Here is a 19,235-nt window from a genome sequence, read left to right on the forward strand (position 1 = left end):
TATCTGATTGTGATGCCTCGGTGCTGAGAAACACGCATGGGAGGTAACTGATCAGCTACTTAGATCCCGACACTATGTAGGTGTAAATAATAATTTCTGGACACACGATGGACTCCTGATGGGTTCAGCATATGTGTGTGTTTGTAGGTTTACGGGCCAAAATAAAACCACCAGGTCTATTTTCGATGAATCAAAGATATGCCTTTACGCTCTCTGAGGTCGTATGACCTCCTGAAACAGGATCAGATGCTGGTGTGACCGAATCACAGACGCCCACCCCAGTGTATGATGGTAAAGAGATTTTGAGTCTTTCAGAGCAAATGTGATAGGTTCCATCATTATCACCAGACCATGTGGTCTTTTGTGTAATAGGAATAAAGTCCATCGTCCCAACACAACATCTTGTAAAAGTCGTGATGGGTCATTGCAGTTTGCGTCTTCAGTAGCGTTATGGGATGGAGGCATTTTAGGATTAATCATGTCGTTCTTCGTGGGAAGGAGGGTAATGAGTAGTAGGATCGTTTAAAAGAGTGTCTTGCCATCTGAATTATATAGCAATGTAGAGTTATTTGTCATGTTTGAATTTAATTTAGTTTTATTTATTGGCATTTGAGATTATCTTCATATCTTCAGAAAGTGTTCGTGATTGTATCCTCAATGGGGGTTAAAGTACTGTAAACCATATCTCATATACTTTGAACACGTAAGGTCCAAAACCTTCAGAGTACATTTCAACCTACCAGAAGCTTTACACGTAGCATTTTAAGTAGCATTTTAAAAAACGTGGTTTTAAGTTACTGCTTAACTTCAGCGACTGGAGGGATAGCATAATTTCAGCTAGGGCCCACGCAGGAAGCAAGAGAACTGTAAGTACCAATGGTCTCTAGTGTGGTGGTCTACTTTCGGTTGCTGGCGATCTATAGACTGTGTTTAATTGTATTGTCCTAATTTGAAATCCCCTTTCAGAGGCTGATACTAGGTTTTGTGTCTGTAATATTCTAGTTGCTTTTACTGTCCTTAGTTGACATGCTTTTAGTGATTTACATGCATTTATGATGAAGTTAAAACCTGTTTTAGTCACGATATGGCTGAAATATTGTCTTTGTGACTTTAAATTTTAACTCACTCACTCATTGAAATAGTTCTGGAGTTCATAAACCAGTAAGAATCCTTCCAGAGAAGCCTCGTTCGCTTTACGGAGTAATAACAAGTTGGAATAACTCTGGAAGTTGGAATAACCCCGCACATCATACCTGTACAACAATGAGGTTATATTTTTATTAGTTCTGACATGCAAGAAAATAAATACAGAGGAGTCAGAAACATGTATGTACATTGTTTCCATTAGGAATGGTGTGGACAATTGACATCATTACACAACTGAAACTACTCGAGTCCGTGGTATCGAAGATGTATATGGATCACGGATCATGGATCATGGATCATTTGTGATTAATAAGTCAATACGAACAGGAAGTGAAGAAAAGTTTATTAAATTGTTTTTGAATCTAAACAGATAACAGAAAAGCAACGTAGGACGTTTTCTATAGTCCAACTGCAAATATTATTACTCTCTAACTTGAAGTGTTTCAACTTAACCACGGTAACACTTAAACCAATTATTACACAGACACCTGCCAGTCTGATAGCTCGTATCAGAGCAGCCACAGGTCGTACGGGAGCGTGATCTTTTCCGTACGCCGGAGATGCAGCGTCCCCAGGACGTCCACGGGGTAAGGGTTGGAGTCTGTTTCTCTTTCCAGAACTTGAGATTAATTTCTGGCAGAGAGCCACATGGGACCCTGGAAAGATGAACAATGCTGAAAATATTAGTATAGCTAATAACCGATAGAGATTCGAGTTAGAATTGATCTTCAGCAACCTTCACCGGTCTTCAGGCATGTTGTTAGAGAAGAATAAAGGAATCGGATGGTCAGGTTCGCTGATGTGATTGATACATGTCAATGCATCGCAGCTGCGTAGATCAATGGTCACTGGATTGTCTGGTCCAGATTCGATTATTATCAAACCGCTGCCACATAGCTGCAATAGAGCTGATAACAGCAAGCAACCAAACAACCAACCAACCAAACTGCTTTGTCTTATGAGATGTCTCGTGAATATATTAAAATGGCTGTCACTTCGGTTTCATCATTTCATAACGGAATTTCACTGTCTCGCTGTGTTCTGATCTCACCTCTTCACGAACACAAAGCATCGTCGACGTCATTACAGCTACATGATTGTGAATCATACACGTACCTTTAAAATAGTCGTATTCGTACAGTTAGCTTCTCTCAACTTCCTACCCATGATTCAGGTTCTGTCGTTTTAACCCACAAACTGCCCCTAGTATGAGCATGGCTGGTTAATGAAGTAGCAGAGTGTTGCATCATTGGACATATTCAAGAAACAAACCACATTGTTTTACATTCTTATAAATTTATAACATTAACAGAAGAGACACTGTCTAAAAGTGCTTACGGACAACCCTTGATGAAAGCGTTTCGTTGAATCTTGAAAGTGTCGGTATTGTCACACACGACCTTCGACAGGCTGGCTTTCCGGATTTCACGCAGTTGACCTGATAATAAATCATTATTGGTAATTGGAAAATATTCGATTTTAGCCAAGTTACCGATTCACACTGACCACCTGATGACAATGATATGACCGTGAGAATAGCGCGTATGGCTAACTGTGCAAGGTTTGCTACTCTTCTTTCGGGAGCATTTATGCATTCTATACCTGTAGCATTCAGACGTGAAAATAATCGTAAAAGTACCCATGATGTCATGATATTTGTTTAGTAGGTATTGTCTGTTTCTACTTTGAAATACTTTTAAAGTGAGTGAGTTTAGTTTTACGCCACACTCAGTAATATTCCAGCTATTTGGCAGCGGTCTGTAAATAATCGAGTCTGGACCAGACAATCCAGTGATCAACAACATGAACATCAATCTATGAAACTGGGAACCGATGACATTTGTCAGCCAAGTCAGCGAGCCTGACCACCCGATCCCGTTAGTCGCCTCTTACGACAAGCATAGTCGCCTTTTATGGCAGGCATGGGTTGCTGAAAGCCTATTCTAACCCGGACCTTCACGGGTCACATACTTTTAAATTAAAGGATTAACATATTTTAACCAATATATTCACATTTCGGGAAAGACATACGCTATAATTCAAAGCATCACGGTTTATCTGTGCATGTTTTCTGTAGAAGAACTACTTTATGTCTTCAGTTGTTCTAAATATATTTCAATGTGCCTAAAACCTACCCCGCTACTCTTGCTACTTCAAATACATCATGTTAACGTACTACGAGTAAATTTAGCATTGGTGTTGTTCTCTTCAAACCAGAATCGGTCTCCTTTCATCAGTGCCTGGAACTGCTTGCCCAGGAGACATGTGAATGTCGGCCCCAGAAGTCCCCCTGTAACAGGTTCCTCCGACATAGCCCCTGGGAAAACGTCGATGTCGTCGATGTGACTGGAAAGAGGCAGACGCAGCTACTATTTAGTTGGATTGTGTCTCGGGACAATACAAAATGTAGGAAAACGACTTTGACTTTCTTTGCACATGTTTAGCTTAATACACATCAGATATACGAGTGTGAAGACACAACTGCTGAATATCGATGTGTCTGACATCAATAGAGCCTATCATGGTTGTAAACTCCACTCGGCAAGCCAAGGTGGTACATACACACACGCGTACGCACGCCTTCGCGCACATCGAACCATTTGAAACAAACCGTACACAAGTCCAAAATTGTAAAATGGACATAAATCAGAATGGATTTTAGAATCGGTAAAGAAAGTGTCTTTAGGGCTTCAGTATACAAAGGAAGTAGTTGTAAAGCAGTTCGGCACTTCTCTAGTTAACGCAATACAAAGCTTTTCAATCTGACTCACTCATACGCTTCTTCCAAAAGGTTTGTCGCATCTGTTGTGTGAGTGGTGGAGGCGAGATCAGAGAAGGAGTCAGCTTCTGGAACGTCACAGAACTTCCTCCACTTGGTGTAAGACGGGAGCCCGTGGTCTCTCCCTCTCTGGACGTTGAGAGCTGCCAAGTCCGCACCATTTCCATTGCTGTCAGGAAACAGGAAGTCCGTAACCTCCAGAGTCATTTTGCGATCTGCAATCTGAACACTGTCCTTAGTCAGTCCTCTGGAGAAATGACCGACCGTCCTGTTGATGACGTTCAGAATGAGATTCGTGTCACCGAAGATCTCGCTTAGTCTGTCCTTCCCGAGGAAATTATGAGAAGAGCTGAAGCTGGAAAAGTTGCTGTCGATCATGGAGTGACCCATTCTGAAAGCCGCAGTAGCAAAGACGTTCCTGATGCTGGGGTCTGTCGTTGTGCTGTAGACGTTGGTGTAAGCAGTCCCAGATCCAATTCGTAAGCGATACTTCTTCATAGCTTGTGGACCCAGGATGATAGGCAAGTACTCATCGTATGTGATTTTCTGAAATCCCAAGTTAATTCATACACTTTCCCTCGGGGTATATTTATAATCACACTTGACGCAGATTCTAGACCATGGCAATTTTCGATAAATCCACGAAAACGAACATAACACATAAACAAAAATCCCAGCAAAGATGGGATTCTTATGAATTAGATCATACTGTCATGTGTTAATTGGCATACGTTGAATAAATATGTTGTCGGTGTAAATCTAGAAAGGTCATATTCTCACCTGCATGATGGCACCGACTATCTTTCGGGCTTCCTGGAATGTTTTCTCATCACCCCAATCGCAGTTCAGCTCCTGCAGTTGTTTAGCTATACGGTTGTGTTCTCTCACAAAGATGGTATGCATGCTCTGAAGAGTTGGGTTTTCATTCACTCGATGATCACCTTGAGAGATAAAAACATAGGTTTATCAAGGTTCCCAAGGTATTATGTTATTGTTCTGTTGTTTGTTCTTTAGTTGGTACAAATAATTTACATAAAGAGACATTGTTTTCTCTGGACATTTCAAGGGGATTTACGAAAGTTTGGTAAAAACATTCAATAAGCCAAATAGGCGCACGCACGCACGCACGCACGCACGCACGCACGCACGCACGCACGCACGCACGCACGCACGCACGCACGCACGCACGCACGCACGCACGCACGCACGCACGCACGCACGCACGCACGCACGCACGCACGCACGCACGCACGCACGCACGCACGCACGCACGCACGCACGCACGCACGCACGCACGCACGCACGCACGCACAGATGTGTAACCCGTAGTTCGTACAATCTGATTTGTCCTTCGAGCCGTTTGGTAAAACCTAGTTTGGAATAAAATGACCTAATATTATTATCGTTCTCCTGGACAGATTGTTGGTATGTTGTCCCTAGTTACCTGAAATTGCCTCTTACTTATACACTGTGATACCATGACGATATTGCCTCTCTCTATTGCTGTGTCCCGCCAGTTTCGATTTTGTCTATATGTTACCGCTGCATCGCTTGTTCACACATCGATAAAATATCACTTTACGTACTTCACAACTGTATGACAAGCGAAATTAAAGAGACTGACATAAACGCTAAATGGGCATCTTCATTGAAATTGCCCAAATCACCTTAGGTACGTGTGTGATGCTTCAGGTTTTCTTCTGTATACAGTTTCAACAACAAACAGCAAGTGCCTAACACGTTATGTGTGTCGTCAACACTTACCTCCTTTCTAATAATTTAGTATACATTAACGACGAGTATATTAACTAAAACAACTCGAGACGTACTGCCCCAGTCAAGTCCAATCGTACCTTTGATGTGATAGACGCTTGTGAAGAAGCTACACGCTCTACTCACCTGCCAGAAAGCAGTAGCTGGGGTTGTCTGGTGTGGAACAGCTCGGTAACGAATCTTCAGGCAAATGAGAACATCTCATCTTCAGCTGTCCTGCAACAAGGCAAGGCGTATTTGTGTCAAAAACATTTCATAACCAACACCTTCATTTCCTGCTTCAACGTACAGACTGGATGTTACCTTGTATGGTATGTTGGAAATTGGTACTCACGTCGATAAATTTGACTTTATCACTTATTTTCTGTGACCCTACGTATAGTTATGCTTAACCGCTTCGTACCTGTTACGACCATCTATTTAGGCAGATAGTCGTATTTGTACGGGAATTGGATTAACTAAATATTCTTCCGCCCAAATACCGTTCTCAAATGTCCGCAGCGTGTCCTGTTCTTCCTGTGACGACCCGTACACCTGGGAGGCGTCTATGAAGGCTGTGATCTGGTTCAGCTGTTCCACAGGAACTGGAACAACCAGACAATGGCGTTGGAATATTGAGCGTGTATCATTGTGCTGCTCTATCATAAAAACATGGACTCCTATCTGTGACTAGCACTGATTGTAATAGCTGGTGTGCGGAAACTGTTATATATACAGGAAAACACTGTTCATTGGGGCATAAAACCGAAATCAAATGCCAGGGCATCAAGCGTGCCATGATATATTGCTTGTGCACATTATCGCCCACGTTTTATATAAACCAGTAAAATATTATTGTTAACACATTCTTGTGGAAAATTAAAATGTTCCTACCTGGGCAATAACCCAGTTATGTACGATACAAATGTATCTGTGATGTTTTGGAAACACATGCAATATCTTTGAGATTTTCAACCATAAGCAACAAGCATGTATTTGTTTGTACCTCAGTATGACGGTATGGTATCATATCCTAACGTGTGTGTCTCACTGAGAGCATTACCTGCTTGTGTGTGTCACGGATGATAATACCCGCGTGTGTGTGTGTGTCAATGATATTACCTGCGTGTGTGCGCCATTGATGTCATTACCTGCTTGTGTGTGTCACAGATATTACGTGCTTGTGTGTGTCACTGACGATATTAAATGCATGCGTGTGTCACTGATGATAGTACCTGCGTGTGTGTGTCAGTGATATTACCTGCTTGTGTGCGTCACTGATGTTAATACCTGCGTGTGTGTGTCACTGATGATATTAAAAGCTTGTGTTTGTCATTGATGACATTATATACTTGTGTGCGTCACTGATGTTATTACCTGCTTTTGTGTGTCACTGATATTACATGCCTCTGAGTGTCACTGATTATATTACCTGATTGTGTGTGTCACTGATATTACATGCCTCTGAGTGTCACTGATTATATTACCTGATTGTGTGTGTCACTGATATTACATGCTTGTGTGTATCACTGATGATATTAAAAGCTTGTGTGTGCCATTGATGATATTATATACTTGTGTGTATCACTGATGATATTACCTGCTTCACAATCAGCGTTCTCTATTTGAACTGAACGCACGAAGTTCATGCAGGTGGACGTGAAGCGTCTGTCTGGTTGTGGAATGTCAATGGGGAAGCACTGGGGCCTGAAAGGACGAATACTCAGCCTTACAACATAGAACAGGACGAACGTGGGTGATTACACATGAAACTTAAGTTGAAGAATCATGACGCATATATATCTAGAACTGCTTTATTCGGCTCACATGTAAAGAAAATATCTGAAAGTTCCCAAACTGGAAACATCACTTTATATAGTAACTTGAACTAATGTGATGGCTTTTCAGATTTGTAATTCGCCGAGCCCGTGGCCTTTAAAGAGGGTATGCTTTCTTGCATAAGTGATCATTTCCACAATCATTTCATATTCATTAGGTAAACTGAATCTTAGGATACAAGTGGATTTTGTTGGTTAAAACCAGTTTTCCTTAATAACAAGGAAGCTGCGCTGAGAATTTTGTGCACATTTTTGGCCACAGTATGACTTTGATCAGACATGTACAATTCCCTTATATATAAATTTGGAATAACTCTTTCCTCTCACAATCGACCACTGCATTTCCGTTGGCACAGAAGTATACAGCAAGATAGACCATGCTTGTTCGCGAAGTTGTTCGTACTCGTCGCGATCTTCGAGTTGTTGCTTTCGAAGACTGCGTGGTAACCCTATAGTAAAGCAATCGAAGACCCAGGTTCGGTTCCCCTGCATGGATACATTTTGCGGAGACCTTTTCTGGTGTCACCCACCTTGATATTGCTGGAATATTGCTAAAACTGACGTAAGTCAAAACTCACATGTGATTTTCACTTCCTGCGATACAACTGCACCATGTGACGAAATGTGACGTAATCGTGGACGTAAAGTATTATGTGGAGTGTTAATAAATAACGTGCAAAACCAAAATTAGGCGTAAAAAGTACATGGATATCTCATACACCCAAGTAATAACACAAGCTCTTGATATAAATATAATTGGTGCAAGACATCACAAGAAGTGTTAATACCAAAAGTCTTTGCAGGACAATGTCATTAGAAACAGGTTCCACGAAGTGCAAAAATAATATATGCGGACTTAGGTCAGAGATATATATGTAGTTTGCCCACCTTGTGGAGGGAGATGAAAATGGATTTATATCTGCACTCCTTTTTCCCCTACGAGTGGGACAACACCCAATAGAACTGCCATCCGCAGCTGAAACGAAACGATTATTTTTCTTTAAAGTAATTCATGTTTGTGATACTGGAGGTACACAGAACCTAGGCAGCAAGAACAACGGGGAGTCGGACAGCTTTGTAAATGAGATGGAATCACAACATTTAAAGCCTCGTCCATTTGGGTTTTTTCATCTGATTCATAGCTAAAGCATACTTAATCCTACCAGAAATATTATTTCCAGAAATATATCACAGTTACCTAATTGCTGTGTGGGTGTACTAGTGAGGTCGTGATCCAGGAATTGACCCCACTGCATCAGCATATGGGTAAACGTGGTGTGCAGGTCAGCGTTTGTTGACGGGGTGTGAACGGTTCTGCTGACCAGTCGGGCACTGGGTAATTTTGATGAGCCCCCCTCGGTGGCTGTTTCGCGAGGAGAGGAGAAACCTAAATCAGGAACAGGATGACAAGTGATAAGTAACTTGACTTTCCAAAGTTGACATTCTTCACAACCATCTTGGTTTATGGCAAATCAGCACTGTGAAATTGTCTTCAGTTAAGAACTTCAGACCGTCAACAATATTACAACAAATGACACATTCTTTCGTGTGACAATATTTGTAAAGATCGAGTAGAATGAGGATGCTAATAGCTACCACTTTCATGAAACTTGACAAAGGTGAATACAGACATCGAGTGAGTAAGTGGGTTTCAGCAATATTTAAGCAATATCACAGCGGGGACAATTCGAATGGGTTTCACTCTTTATACCCATCTGGGTATTCGAACGCGGGTCATCAGCGTGACGCACCAACGCATGGGGTGGTACTGGGGTAATAATGGGATTCAAACACACAATTATTTCTGCCATGAAAAACGGTTGCACCTTCCCACAAGGTATTACGACGCGTAGAGTCCTGACCCAATGCACACAAGGATTAAAATGTGAATAAATTAACCGTCATCATATTCGGGTGTCAACCAGCGTCTCATTGGAATGGATGCCATGCCCCATCGTGTGTGCGCTAAGTTGTTGCAGGAACCGTCAGCTGTCCTGTACTTGGCGGAGGCGTCACAGGGAAGTTCAGATTGGCACTGGGATTCTGGCACAAAACTACTCCTCATCATCGGGAGAATAACCGCTGGTGATGATGCATTGGTCCTGTATTAGTACACAGTTTAAAAAAAGTCAGTTCCACGAACAGAATTGACATTACACTGCTTTAATATTGTTAATCACTGATTATAATGGGTGTGCAAACCGTGTTGAAATCAACGAGCAGGGGTATTGCTTACTGCTTGACAAGTATTAGATGAACCACGACCTGACAAATGACCCCAGTTTACATAAAGGGGAACGCCCTTCAGAACATTAAAAGTGTTCCCTTTGAAACAAGAGGGAAACAGGTTGTCATTTCCAAGTTCAATTTCCTCGTGCGAATCTTGTCGTGATGGTGTTTTGTTGAACTAAATCGCTCTACGAGACACGTGTTCAACAACAGCGACATTGATTTCACGTCACTTTTACTTGCCCCGCCTTCACTGTGCTGGCTCATCTAATACTTATCAAGCAGTAAGTTGAGGCGCTCCAAGGACGTGAATTATAATGTGGGATGCGAATTTACGTCGGTCGTTATATCCTAGCAGTCGCCTAAGCAAAAGAGAATCGTTCCGAAGAAGGGCACCGACCAGACAAACTACTCACAAAGTCCACACATATCACACAGCTGTGGTTTTGTCATAGTACATCGTTAGACAAATGAGTTACTATATCATAATTTATGAAGTGATAAATATAGTCACAATACGTGTGTTATGAACCATTTATCTGTGAAACTCATTTGAAAACATGAAAAATTGTAAAATTTAAGAACACATACTGAGTCAAAAAAGAAACTTCACATTCTTTCTTCAGGGCACTATAAAGAACAAGAGATGGTAAGATGGTTAAATATATTTTTGTTATTATTGCCTTGCCGAGATCTGTGTGATGTACTCGATACACCGACAGTGCCACAATCAGTTCCATTAGGCTACACCGCCGTTCCAAACCATGGGTACACAGAATTTCAGGTCACAAGAATAAAAATTCGAATGGAGATTGGCAGCCAGCAACCGACATCTCAGCCCTGGTTCGTGTAGCCGGCAGAATTCTGTCAAGTAGGTGACGTAGGACGCATGTGACGTCACACGTGGCGATCAGAAGTGGTGCCAGTTAGTTGTAGACGCCCTCACACACAGTACGACGGCTCATCCCATTGCTCTTGCGACGTCAATACTGAATCTTCCCGCTTGCAACATGTCAACGGCACTTTCACGTTGCACATTTGACAATCATGGCATATAAAGTACCATAAGAACTGCGGTTTAAAGGTGTTTTTTTTATTTCAATTCTTCAGGCCAATGCAAACACGTACAAATGAAGAAAACATCGATGCGAAGATCACGTGATCGTCTGCACGTGCAAAACCTCTTTTGGCACTAACGTCATTTGCACGACGAATGGATGGATTTGAGTGGATTTTGCTAACGTTTTTCTGGAGTCGAAAGATGGGGATCCCATTTCGGACACATAGATGTATCATCAGGGAAGAATTATTCGTTATTTTTAAGAATTACATTTTGTGAAGTTTCTTTTTGAACTCAGTATAGTTTCAATTACCTACATTTAACAATTTCATCATTTTCTTACCTATCATTTCAAAATTTGCAAGCTGTCATCAAGAAAATCCCCAACAATCTCAATTTAGTGGCACATAGATCATGACAGCAAAGGAAAAAAATGACACGTAGGTATTCATTTCATAGAATCATGGCGCGAATCCCAGCCTTGTAGCACTTAACAAATGACATCATAGCTTCATGACAGGTAGAGAATTATGTCATATCTTGCTGGCATATAGGTAGACATTATAGTTAACATTACGCCTTTATGGTCGGTGGCTATTGACAAGTGTATCCCAGCTGGATGACATTTATATCCCACATACATACACACACGCTCTCTCTCTCTATCTCTATCTCTCATTGTAAACCAAAAGTCACTGTGTTCTGTAATCTGATTGGTTGAAAAACATGATCAAATGGTATTAGATTCCCGGAAACTGCAAGACTATTCACTGCGTATTTACACGTAAACAATTGTTTTGTTGTGCCATTAACAGTGGTGACGTCATTCAAATCATATTGTGACGTAAAGTTAGAATGACGTCACAAATGAGCAACTCCAGATGCTACCATGGGAACCAGCTGAAACGGCCAGCTGATGACACTTTACTGCTGTACTCATACTCGATGTAAACGAGTGCAGACCTCCGGCTGAGGTTTCAAATGAAATATTCCCGTGCTTCAAATACTCAATAACACCCGGAAATTGGCCAACACATGATGTTTATCTCCTAACTCTCTCTCTCTCACACACACACACGCATACATACATACATGCATGCATGCATACATACATACATACATACATACATACACACACACACACAGACATACATACATACATACATACACACACACACACACACACACACACATACATACATACATACATACATACACACACACACACAGACATACATACATACATACATACACACACACACACACACACACACACACACACACATACATACATACATACATACATACATACATACATACATACATACATACATACATACATACATACATACATACATACATACATACATAAACGCTCTTCAATGTGGCAATCCTAACTTTATGATAAGAATACACCATACTATTACGGGCCATAAGAGGTAAGTGGTCATAAAAATATGAATTATACTCACGTCTTCATCAACTGTGTAGCTTGGAGGACCTGGATGCGATGGTTGTTTCCCCTTTCAATACTCGCAGGTGATGAGAATGTGAACTTGTTGAGCTGATCAATTGTAGAGCCAGGCTCTGATGCTTCTCGATCTGTTGATGGAAATTTTCAGTAATACACATGCTAAAGACAGATATGTATTATACTTTTACTCATTGATCCGAAATAACTAACTGAACCTAGTCTTTACAACAAAGTCGTTTGTGAACCTGCTTATGTATGTTTACCCTTCGCTCTGCCCTTGAAATTTGCCCCAAACAAGTTCACCGTAGAGGACATCTCAGGTAACAAAGCGGGACATTCTATCTACTTCGACCTTTCCTCTGGATGACTTGAAAATAAAATGATATTAAAAAAATCGGGGTTTTAAATTAACTTGAAAGAAGGAGAAAATAATTGAAGCAATGGGAAAATGTTTAATCAAAAGAGGGAGTAAATCGAAATGTTGAAAAAATAAAATAAAATAACATAAACATGTACAAGTAGTTCAAATTACATGAATTTGTGAAAACATACTTTTTTAGTATTATTATATGCCACGAAAGTGACACCATAGGGCTTCATACAAACAGATCTGGCTGTCAGTTGTAAATCAGAAGCCTCACTGAAATGATAGGTCAGTAACCAGTGCTGTATATATGATTGACAATTTATACGGTATGCATATGCTTATGTTATATGCATAGATGTCAAAGAAACACAACTAGAAGTAATTATGTAAAGCATCTTCGTTTAGCAAGGGGTTATTTTAATCTATCAATCCACGCATCTCATGTATAGCTGTTTCAGTAGATTTCTTCCTTCCTTCCTTCCTTCCATCAATCAATCATTCAATCAATGTAGGAAGGTGGTTGTTCTGAGTGTTCACGTGTTTAGCGACAGGTGCTTTTGAAACCCTGCACACAAGTGGAAGACGCGGGGGCTGAGAGGTGCCTATCTCTCAGGGTATGGGTTCGAATCCTGGATGGGACTCAAATCAAAAGAATTTATACTTTACTAAGAAAGTGTAATCCCAAATATAACAAATGATAGCAGCATACAACATTTGGCAATGTCAACAGCAATCTACCCATATAAGCGCATTCAAAAATACTGTCTATTGTATCAAATGCACCTTGCCACAGGAGCTTTTGAACAGTTGTTCGCAAGATAATGTAATGAATAGACAGTTGTGCATTCAAACGATGAGACCTCAAAGACACCTTCACTGTAGATTATGGCGATGCTACCTTGATTTACATCTGGGACTGTTAGACCTCTTGAACCAGGACAAACGTTATTCTGGGTTATGTTTTATGGTTTCCCCGGTCGTTCAGTGTGCCCTATGTATTCGGGTATTTCGATGTGCATTAGTACCTTACAGTGCACTTTTAGACAAAAAGTAAACTTAAAGGCGAGCCACTTGATGCAAAAAAGAACACCGTTGCGATTTATCAGCTGTTTTGCAATTATTTAAAGCTATTCAGAAGGTTTTAGGAAGGAATCTCCTTTTCAGTCAAGTTGTGTCGCACGCCCTCTCATGACACAAGCATTACAGGAGTTGACAAAAGAGACCAAATAGAAATACTTGGAAATTTTTGCTCTTTGAATCATACCGCATTTACAACTTTGCCCATGCTAATATCATTCAAATGATTCACAATAACGAATACATAAGGCAGCCTGACTGCTCAATTCTGACGATTTAAAAATTCGCCACTTACAATGGTATGTTGTGGCAACACCAAGCAATTCAAACAACACTGTTTATATTTCAATGACATACCTGTTTGTATGTACGAATTGTAAAGCGAGATCCAAATTACCCTATGCTTTTAGTCCTTCGTCTTAATGTGTCAATGTCACCAGTGACCCGATCCACGAAGCGTTCCTTATGTCATAGTTTTCTTTTATCACTTATTTCTTTTTAGGAACTACACGTTAAAATAACCTGCATAGTGAACTAGTATTAATACTCCTAATGTAAATTCAAGGTTGAAATTGCACTGCCTGACCGCCACATACAAGACATCCCGTATACTTGTTGCAGACGTAGTGCATTATATAATAAACAATAATAACTTATAATATAACTGTAAAATGATAGTGCCACTGTATACGTGTTGTTCATGTACTGAAACTATACCATGATAATGTATCACTCTACCTCCACCGAACTGAACAGAGTTCTCTGTTCTTAAGGTACCAGCCTCTCTTGACCGCTCAACTGCTATTAATCCCCACCCACCCCGCAAATGGTTTATCACAGGCTTACAGTTGTCGTAGCGTTACGAACGTTTTGTGCATCGTGGGACCATGCAGGACACTTTCAATTCAGACAAAGTGAACCGGGTTCTCATACTCACTGACCGATCCACTGCCTGACTAAGCCACTCAATCACTCACCATCGCTGATCGCATGAAGGCAGCAACGGCAAACGTGTGTGTGTGTGAGTGTGTGTGTGTGTGTGTGTGTGAACGCTGAACATTGCGGTAACCTACAGTGGCAGATTGAGACTCCGCAGCCCCCATATCCAATGGTAATGTTTCTGTTCATAATATCGCGGCATCACGGCATAACAAATACCAGTGACATTCTAAAGGCAAAACAGCCTCATTCCTCTACCAGTTCCACAGACCTGCACGCGCATATTGAGAACCACTTTTTATTTATTACATTTTCATGCAAGTTAGCACAGGATTTCGAAGATGCGCTCTTGCGCTGTGCATTCGTTTCAAGAGTGAGTGAGTTTAGTTTTACGCCACACTCAGCTACATTCATGACAATCCTGCGATCAACAATATGAGCATCGATCGGTGCTATTGGGAACCGATGATATGTGTCAACCAAGTCAGCGAGCCTGACCACAAGATCCCGTTAGTCGCCTCTTACGACGAGCATATTCACCAATTAAGACATGCAGGAGTTGCTGAAGGCCGATTCTACCCCGGACCTTCACGGATATATTCGTTTCATGAACACAAACCAGATTTATAACTACAAAATTATAGCAGTCAAAGAATAATTGCATTTGAAATTTTATACATCAATATCAGCTATGTTTTGGAGTGTATAGGTGTAAACAGTTAAATAAGTTTCTATTGACTATTGTGAATCAATAAGTAACTGACGCCTTTCTGCTGACATGTCTTGAATTAAACTGAAGTAGATCATCATCCATTAGGGACCTGAATAGAACCCGTAAGTCGGTTAAGGCACCATACTTGAGACATTAGTGCTCTCGGTGACAAACAACGTTTCATACCTCTTCGAATGGTTTCGTGGCTGTCGGCTGACAGTAAGGCAGTAAGCAGCCAACAATCCTTGCAGGAAGAAACCAGTAATCCTAAAATGTCAGCCACTGTGTCAGCCAAACATGGTTGTACACTTGGTCCGGTCTAATTAGTTCATATTTGATGGTTGCGCAATTTTGACATAGATCTAGTGCTTGAATATCTGGTACTGGAAGTAAGCTGGACCTGTCTCGCGCGCACAAAGGGAACCGGGAACCACCCTAGTGCCCGCGAGACTTACAGGCCCTGATATGCCGCATCATGCCAAAATATACTTTTTGCTTTGCGCTACCGATATTTACCCTTTTTGCTGACATCATGTGTCCTAACGATTTAAGAAGCAATCAGCATTAAACGATTAGCGCCACAAGAAAAGAAAGGACGAGTACTGAACCTTGTGGAATGTCAGCTTTCAACATTGGATAAGGCTCCATTAACAAACACTGCTTGGCTACGATTGCTTACATAACGTTTGAACCAGTTACGTAACACCGTACATGTTTAACATAGAATTAGTCTGACATCACTGTATAGTTTATCATAGGCTTACAATTGTCGTAGCTGTACGAACCTTTTGTGCATAGATTTCTTTAACACTGATCAAGAGGTTTAACTACTCAATGCAAAAAGAATAAATACTGACTACAACAATCACTTGTTAATGCACGGTAATAACAACATCCCTGCCGTTCATATGACATCCCTTTTAGCAATATTCCAGCCATAATATTATTACCGCGTGGACCCGGAACATGGGTTTCACACACTGTATCCACGTGTGGGATCGAACCCAGGTGTTGGGCATCATGGGTTAACGCCATAACCACAAGGCTACCCCTTCGTCCCGTATTTACAGACTACGGTCAAAAACAAAAAACAAAAACAAGTACAAACGTCTCAGAACCTTAATATTCACTAAAACTGTGACCATAACCAACAGAAAGTGTCCTGTACTTAAGGAAAATGCAAACATACTATTTTACTGACATTCACTGTGCAATGGAACGTACAATACCCAAAAGAAACAGTAGTATATTTCATGAAGAAGCGAAGATAATATATATATTACCATAAGATATGTATCCTACCTGCTTCCTCAAAGGCACGTTCTTGACTCAGTTCCTCTTTCAGTTCAGCTTGGGCCAGAGCCAAAGTGGCTCTCAGCTCTTGTATGTCGAATTGGGACTCTCTTGCGTCAGGTACAGCCATCACTATCAGCAGAGTCAGCTGGGAGATCAGCCCTGCCTGCTTCAGCATTGTGGATCTAACAAACAAACATGGGAAATACCCCATACTCAAAGAAAATACCAGTTAATACTATTTTCCAAATATAGTAAACTTTGTTTGTTGCTTAATGCCGCATTCATCAATATTCAAACTACATAGTGGCGAACTGTAAATAACCGAATCTGGACCAGACAATTCTGTGGCCAATAGCATCGACAACATACAAGTGTCAATACATCAGTGTGCCGACCACCCGTTCCCATTCCCATTGCTGTAAATCCTTTTAATTTGCATCTTAAATGGTAAATGTAGTAGGCGTTAGTGTGTGAGTGAGTTTAGTTTTACCCAGCAAAATTCCTTGAATGTCACAAGTTGACAAGCATCAAATATCAGTTATTAGCAACGACGCAGGATTTCAGCATTAAAAGGTTCGAGCCACAGATAAACACAGATCAAGGGGTGTACCTACCCCAAGCCGGAAATTACAATATCCGTATCTTTTACTTGGCATCCCTTTCATCAACATCCTAGCAATATCACTGCAGGGAACACCGGAAGTGGGCTTCACGCCTTTTACCCATGTGGGGATTCGAACCCGTGTCTTTGGCGTGACGAACCAGCGCTGTAAGTACGAGGGTACCCCACAGCCCCTTCATCATCTTGATACGAAAACATTTTCTTTTTATAATCGATCAATATCAGAGAGTTCCTCCATCCATCCTGCACCGTGTATAATGCATGAAAGTAAATGAGAAAGCCCTCCAGAAGGATCTGTGTGTCGTAAATGAGTGCACATGAGCATTTTGACAAACAGTGTCCTCTGCCTGACACTGAATAGCTCTGTGGAATCTTAAGGTTACAAGTGTTATAAACAATATAAACTATTCTTATGTCATGACTTCATCATTTGGGAGAGGCTGTGAACGTCTGATATGCGAAATTTATCAGTCACAATGACTGTCACTTTGAATCCCAATATCCAAGCAACATATACGTCAAAAATCAATACGAATAACGTGTTAAGAAATTACTCGTGTCATAATCAAGTACAAACATGAATGTGCTATAATCACATCTCAGACAAACGTACCAAAGGCAGATCAGCTCGTATGTGTCTTCTGTTATGTTGTCTTCTTTTGACAACCTTGTGGCAAACTTCGACTAGCGCAGGGGACTTTATATCTGGACAACCTCCAATCAGCTTGAAGATATCCTTCAGCAGCAAATCAGAGTGGACGGTGCATTCTATGCAGCAGTCATCAGTCCATACATATCCGCAATGGGTGCAATGACATAAAGACGTCAGAGAGAGGTTCACATAAAGGGAACACCTAAGTCCGTCATGCAGACCCTGATACAAATATACCTAATGCAACAAATACATGCCTAAAATGTGAGGTCTTTCCACATCACTGCGGTTTCATATATGAAGAATGTCTCTCGACCCTCTTGTATCGTATTTTAGTAATATATTAACAGTCTTTTTTTCGTAAAACATGTTAGAGACTGGTCAGTATAAACACGCCTTAACTTTTTTGAGACGTGTGTAGAAATTAGAACGGACAATACAGACTAACTCTGGGGGTAACAACTTCTTTATTTCGTGAGTGAGGCGTTTCTGATACAGGTTCTTCATCCCTTGTCAAACAGGAATGTAACATGAAATTAGTACATATAGACACGTACGCACGCACACTGAGAGAGAAAAGGAGAGAGTATTTGATGATGTTGTGTCTTACTATTGTGTTACGAGCTGTTCTGGTAGCCTGAAGCGAATTCACAAATGAGAGGCCACAAAGTAGCGTCTTCCCGGTATGATGTTGCACGTGGACGCCTACGATTAGTGTGGTCAGCGGGTTAGGTCCCATACCGCCTACATCCCAAACTACCTACCTACCTACCTATTGTAGGAAACATGGTAAATGACATTTTTGCCCTGTAGAATGATGGACCAGCCCAATTCTCAATGAAGAAGGGGTGCGTCGTTCGCAGTATGATAGTAACTGGAGTAAAATACTACAAGACATGTAAAATAATATTCTTTTATGTTGTTTTGGCAAGCAGTTAACATGTTTATATTGTAATCACCAGAGCAGGATTAGCTCAATCCTACTCAATCAAACTGTGTAGATTTGTTTTAATTATGTTGTTACATGAACAACGAGGAGAGATCTAAATGCCACTTAAAGAAGTTATGTTTTATATGCTTTTTCTGTCTTTGCCAGATTATGTTTAAAAGCATGGTAAGAACAAAATTGTTGAGAAGATATCATCTTCTCCGTGAATTAAACTCCTGATAAACAAGCAGGGGGGACCGACTGCATCCATGTGAAACAATCAACTCCAGATTTTATGGTATACGGTGAATTAGGTAGATACCCCATCAGTATACCCGTTAAAGTTAGAATGATATCAAAACTG

At 40.9% G+C, this 19,235-nt stretch overlaps 1 protein-coding gene across 1 annotated transcript; it reads right to left on the reverse strand.

Moving 5' to 3' along the window:
- Positions 1-1,361: 1,361 nt before the first annotated feature.
- Positions 1,362-17,966, reverse strand: LOC137265458 (peroxidase-like). The gene is made up of 14 exons (XM_067800861.1): positions 17,905-17,966; positions 16,676-16,851; positions 12,277-12,406; positions 9,415-9,617; positions 8,714-8,902; positions 8,404-8,491; positions 7,278-7,384; positions 6,181-6,282; positions 5,825-5,914; positions 4,706-4,866; positions 3,918-4,471; positions 3,323-3,492; positions 2,485-2,584; positions 1,362-1,802 (listed from the first exon to the last, which is right to left on the reverse strand). Exons 2-14 carry the CDS (start codon positions 16,842-16,844, stop codon positions 1,595-1,597), a joined length of 2,271 nt encoding a protein of 756 aa, XP_067656962.1. The 5' UTR covers positions 16,845-16,851; positions 17,905-17,966; the 3' UTR covers positions 1,362-1,594.
- Between the last annotated feature and the right edge of the window lie 1,269 nt (positions 17,967-19,235).

Source organism: Haliotis asinina, chromosome 15 (assembly GCF_037392515.1).
Source record: "Haliotis asinina isolate JCU_RB_2024 chromosome 15, JCU_Hal_asi_v2, whole genome shotgun sequence".
Classification (NCBI taxonomy): Eukaryota; Metazoa; Mollusca; class Gastropoda; order Lepetellida; family Haliotidae; genus Haliotis; species Haliotis asinina.

Bases quoted from the DNA above. Each gene is read 5' to 3' on its own strand.
- LOC137265458 (XM_067800861.1), bottom strand. From the start codon at position 16,844: ATGCTGAAGCAGGCAGGGCTGATCTCCCAGCTGACTCTGCTGATAGTG. The intron at 8,492-8,713 runs GTAACTGTGATA...GTTTCGTTTCAG, and splicing joins TACACCCACACAGCAATTAG to CTGCGGATGGCAGTTCTATT. The intron at 4,867-5,824 runs GTGAGTAGAGCG...TTATCTCTCAAG, and splicing joins CAGCTACTGCTTTCTGGCAG to GTGATCATCGAGTGAATGAA.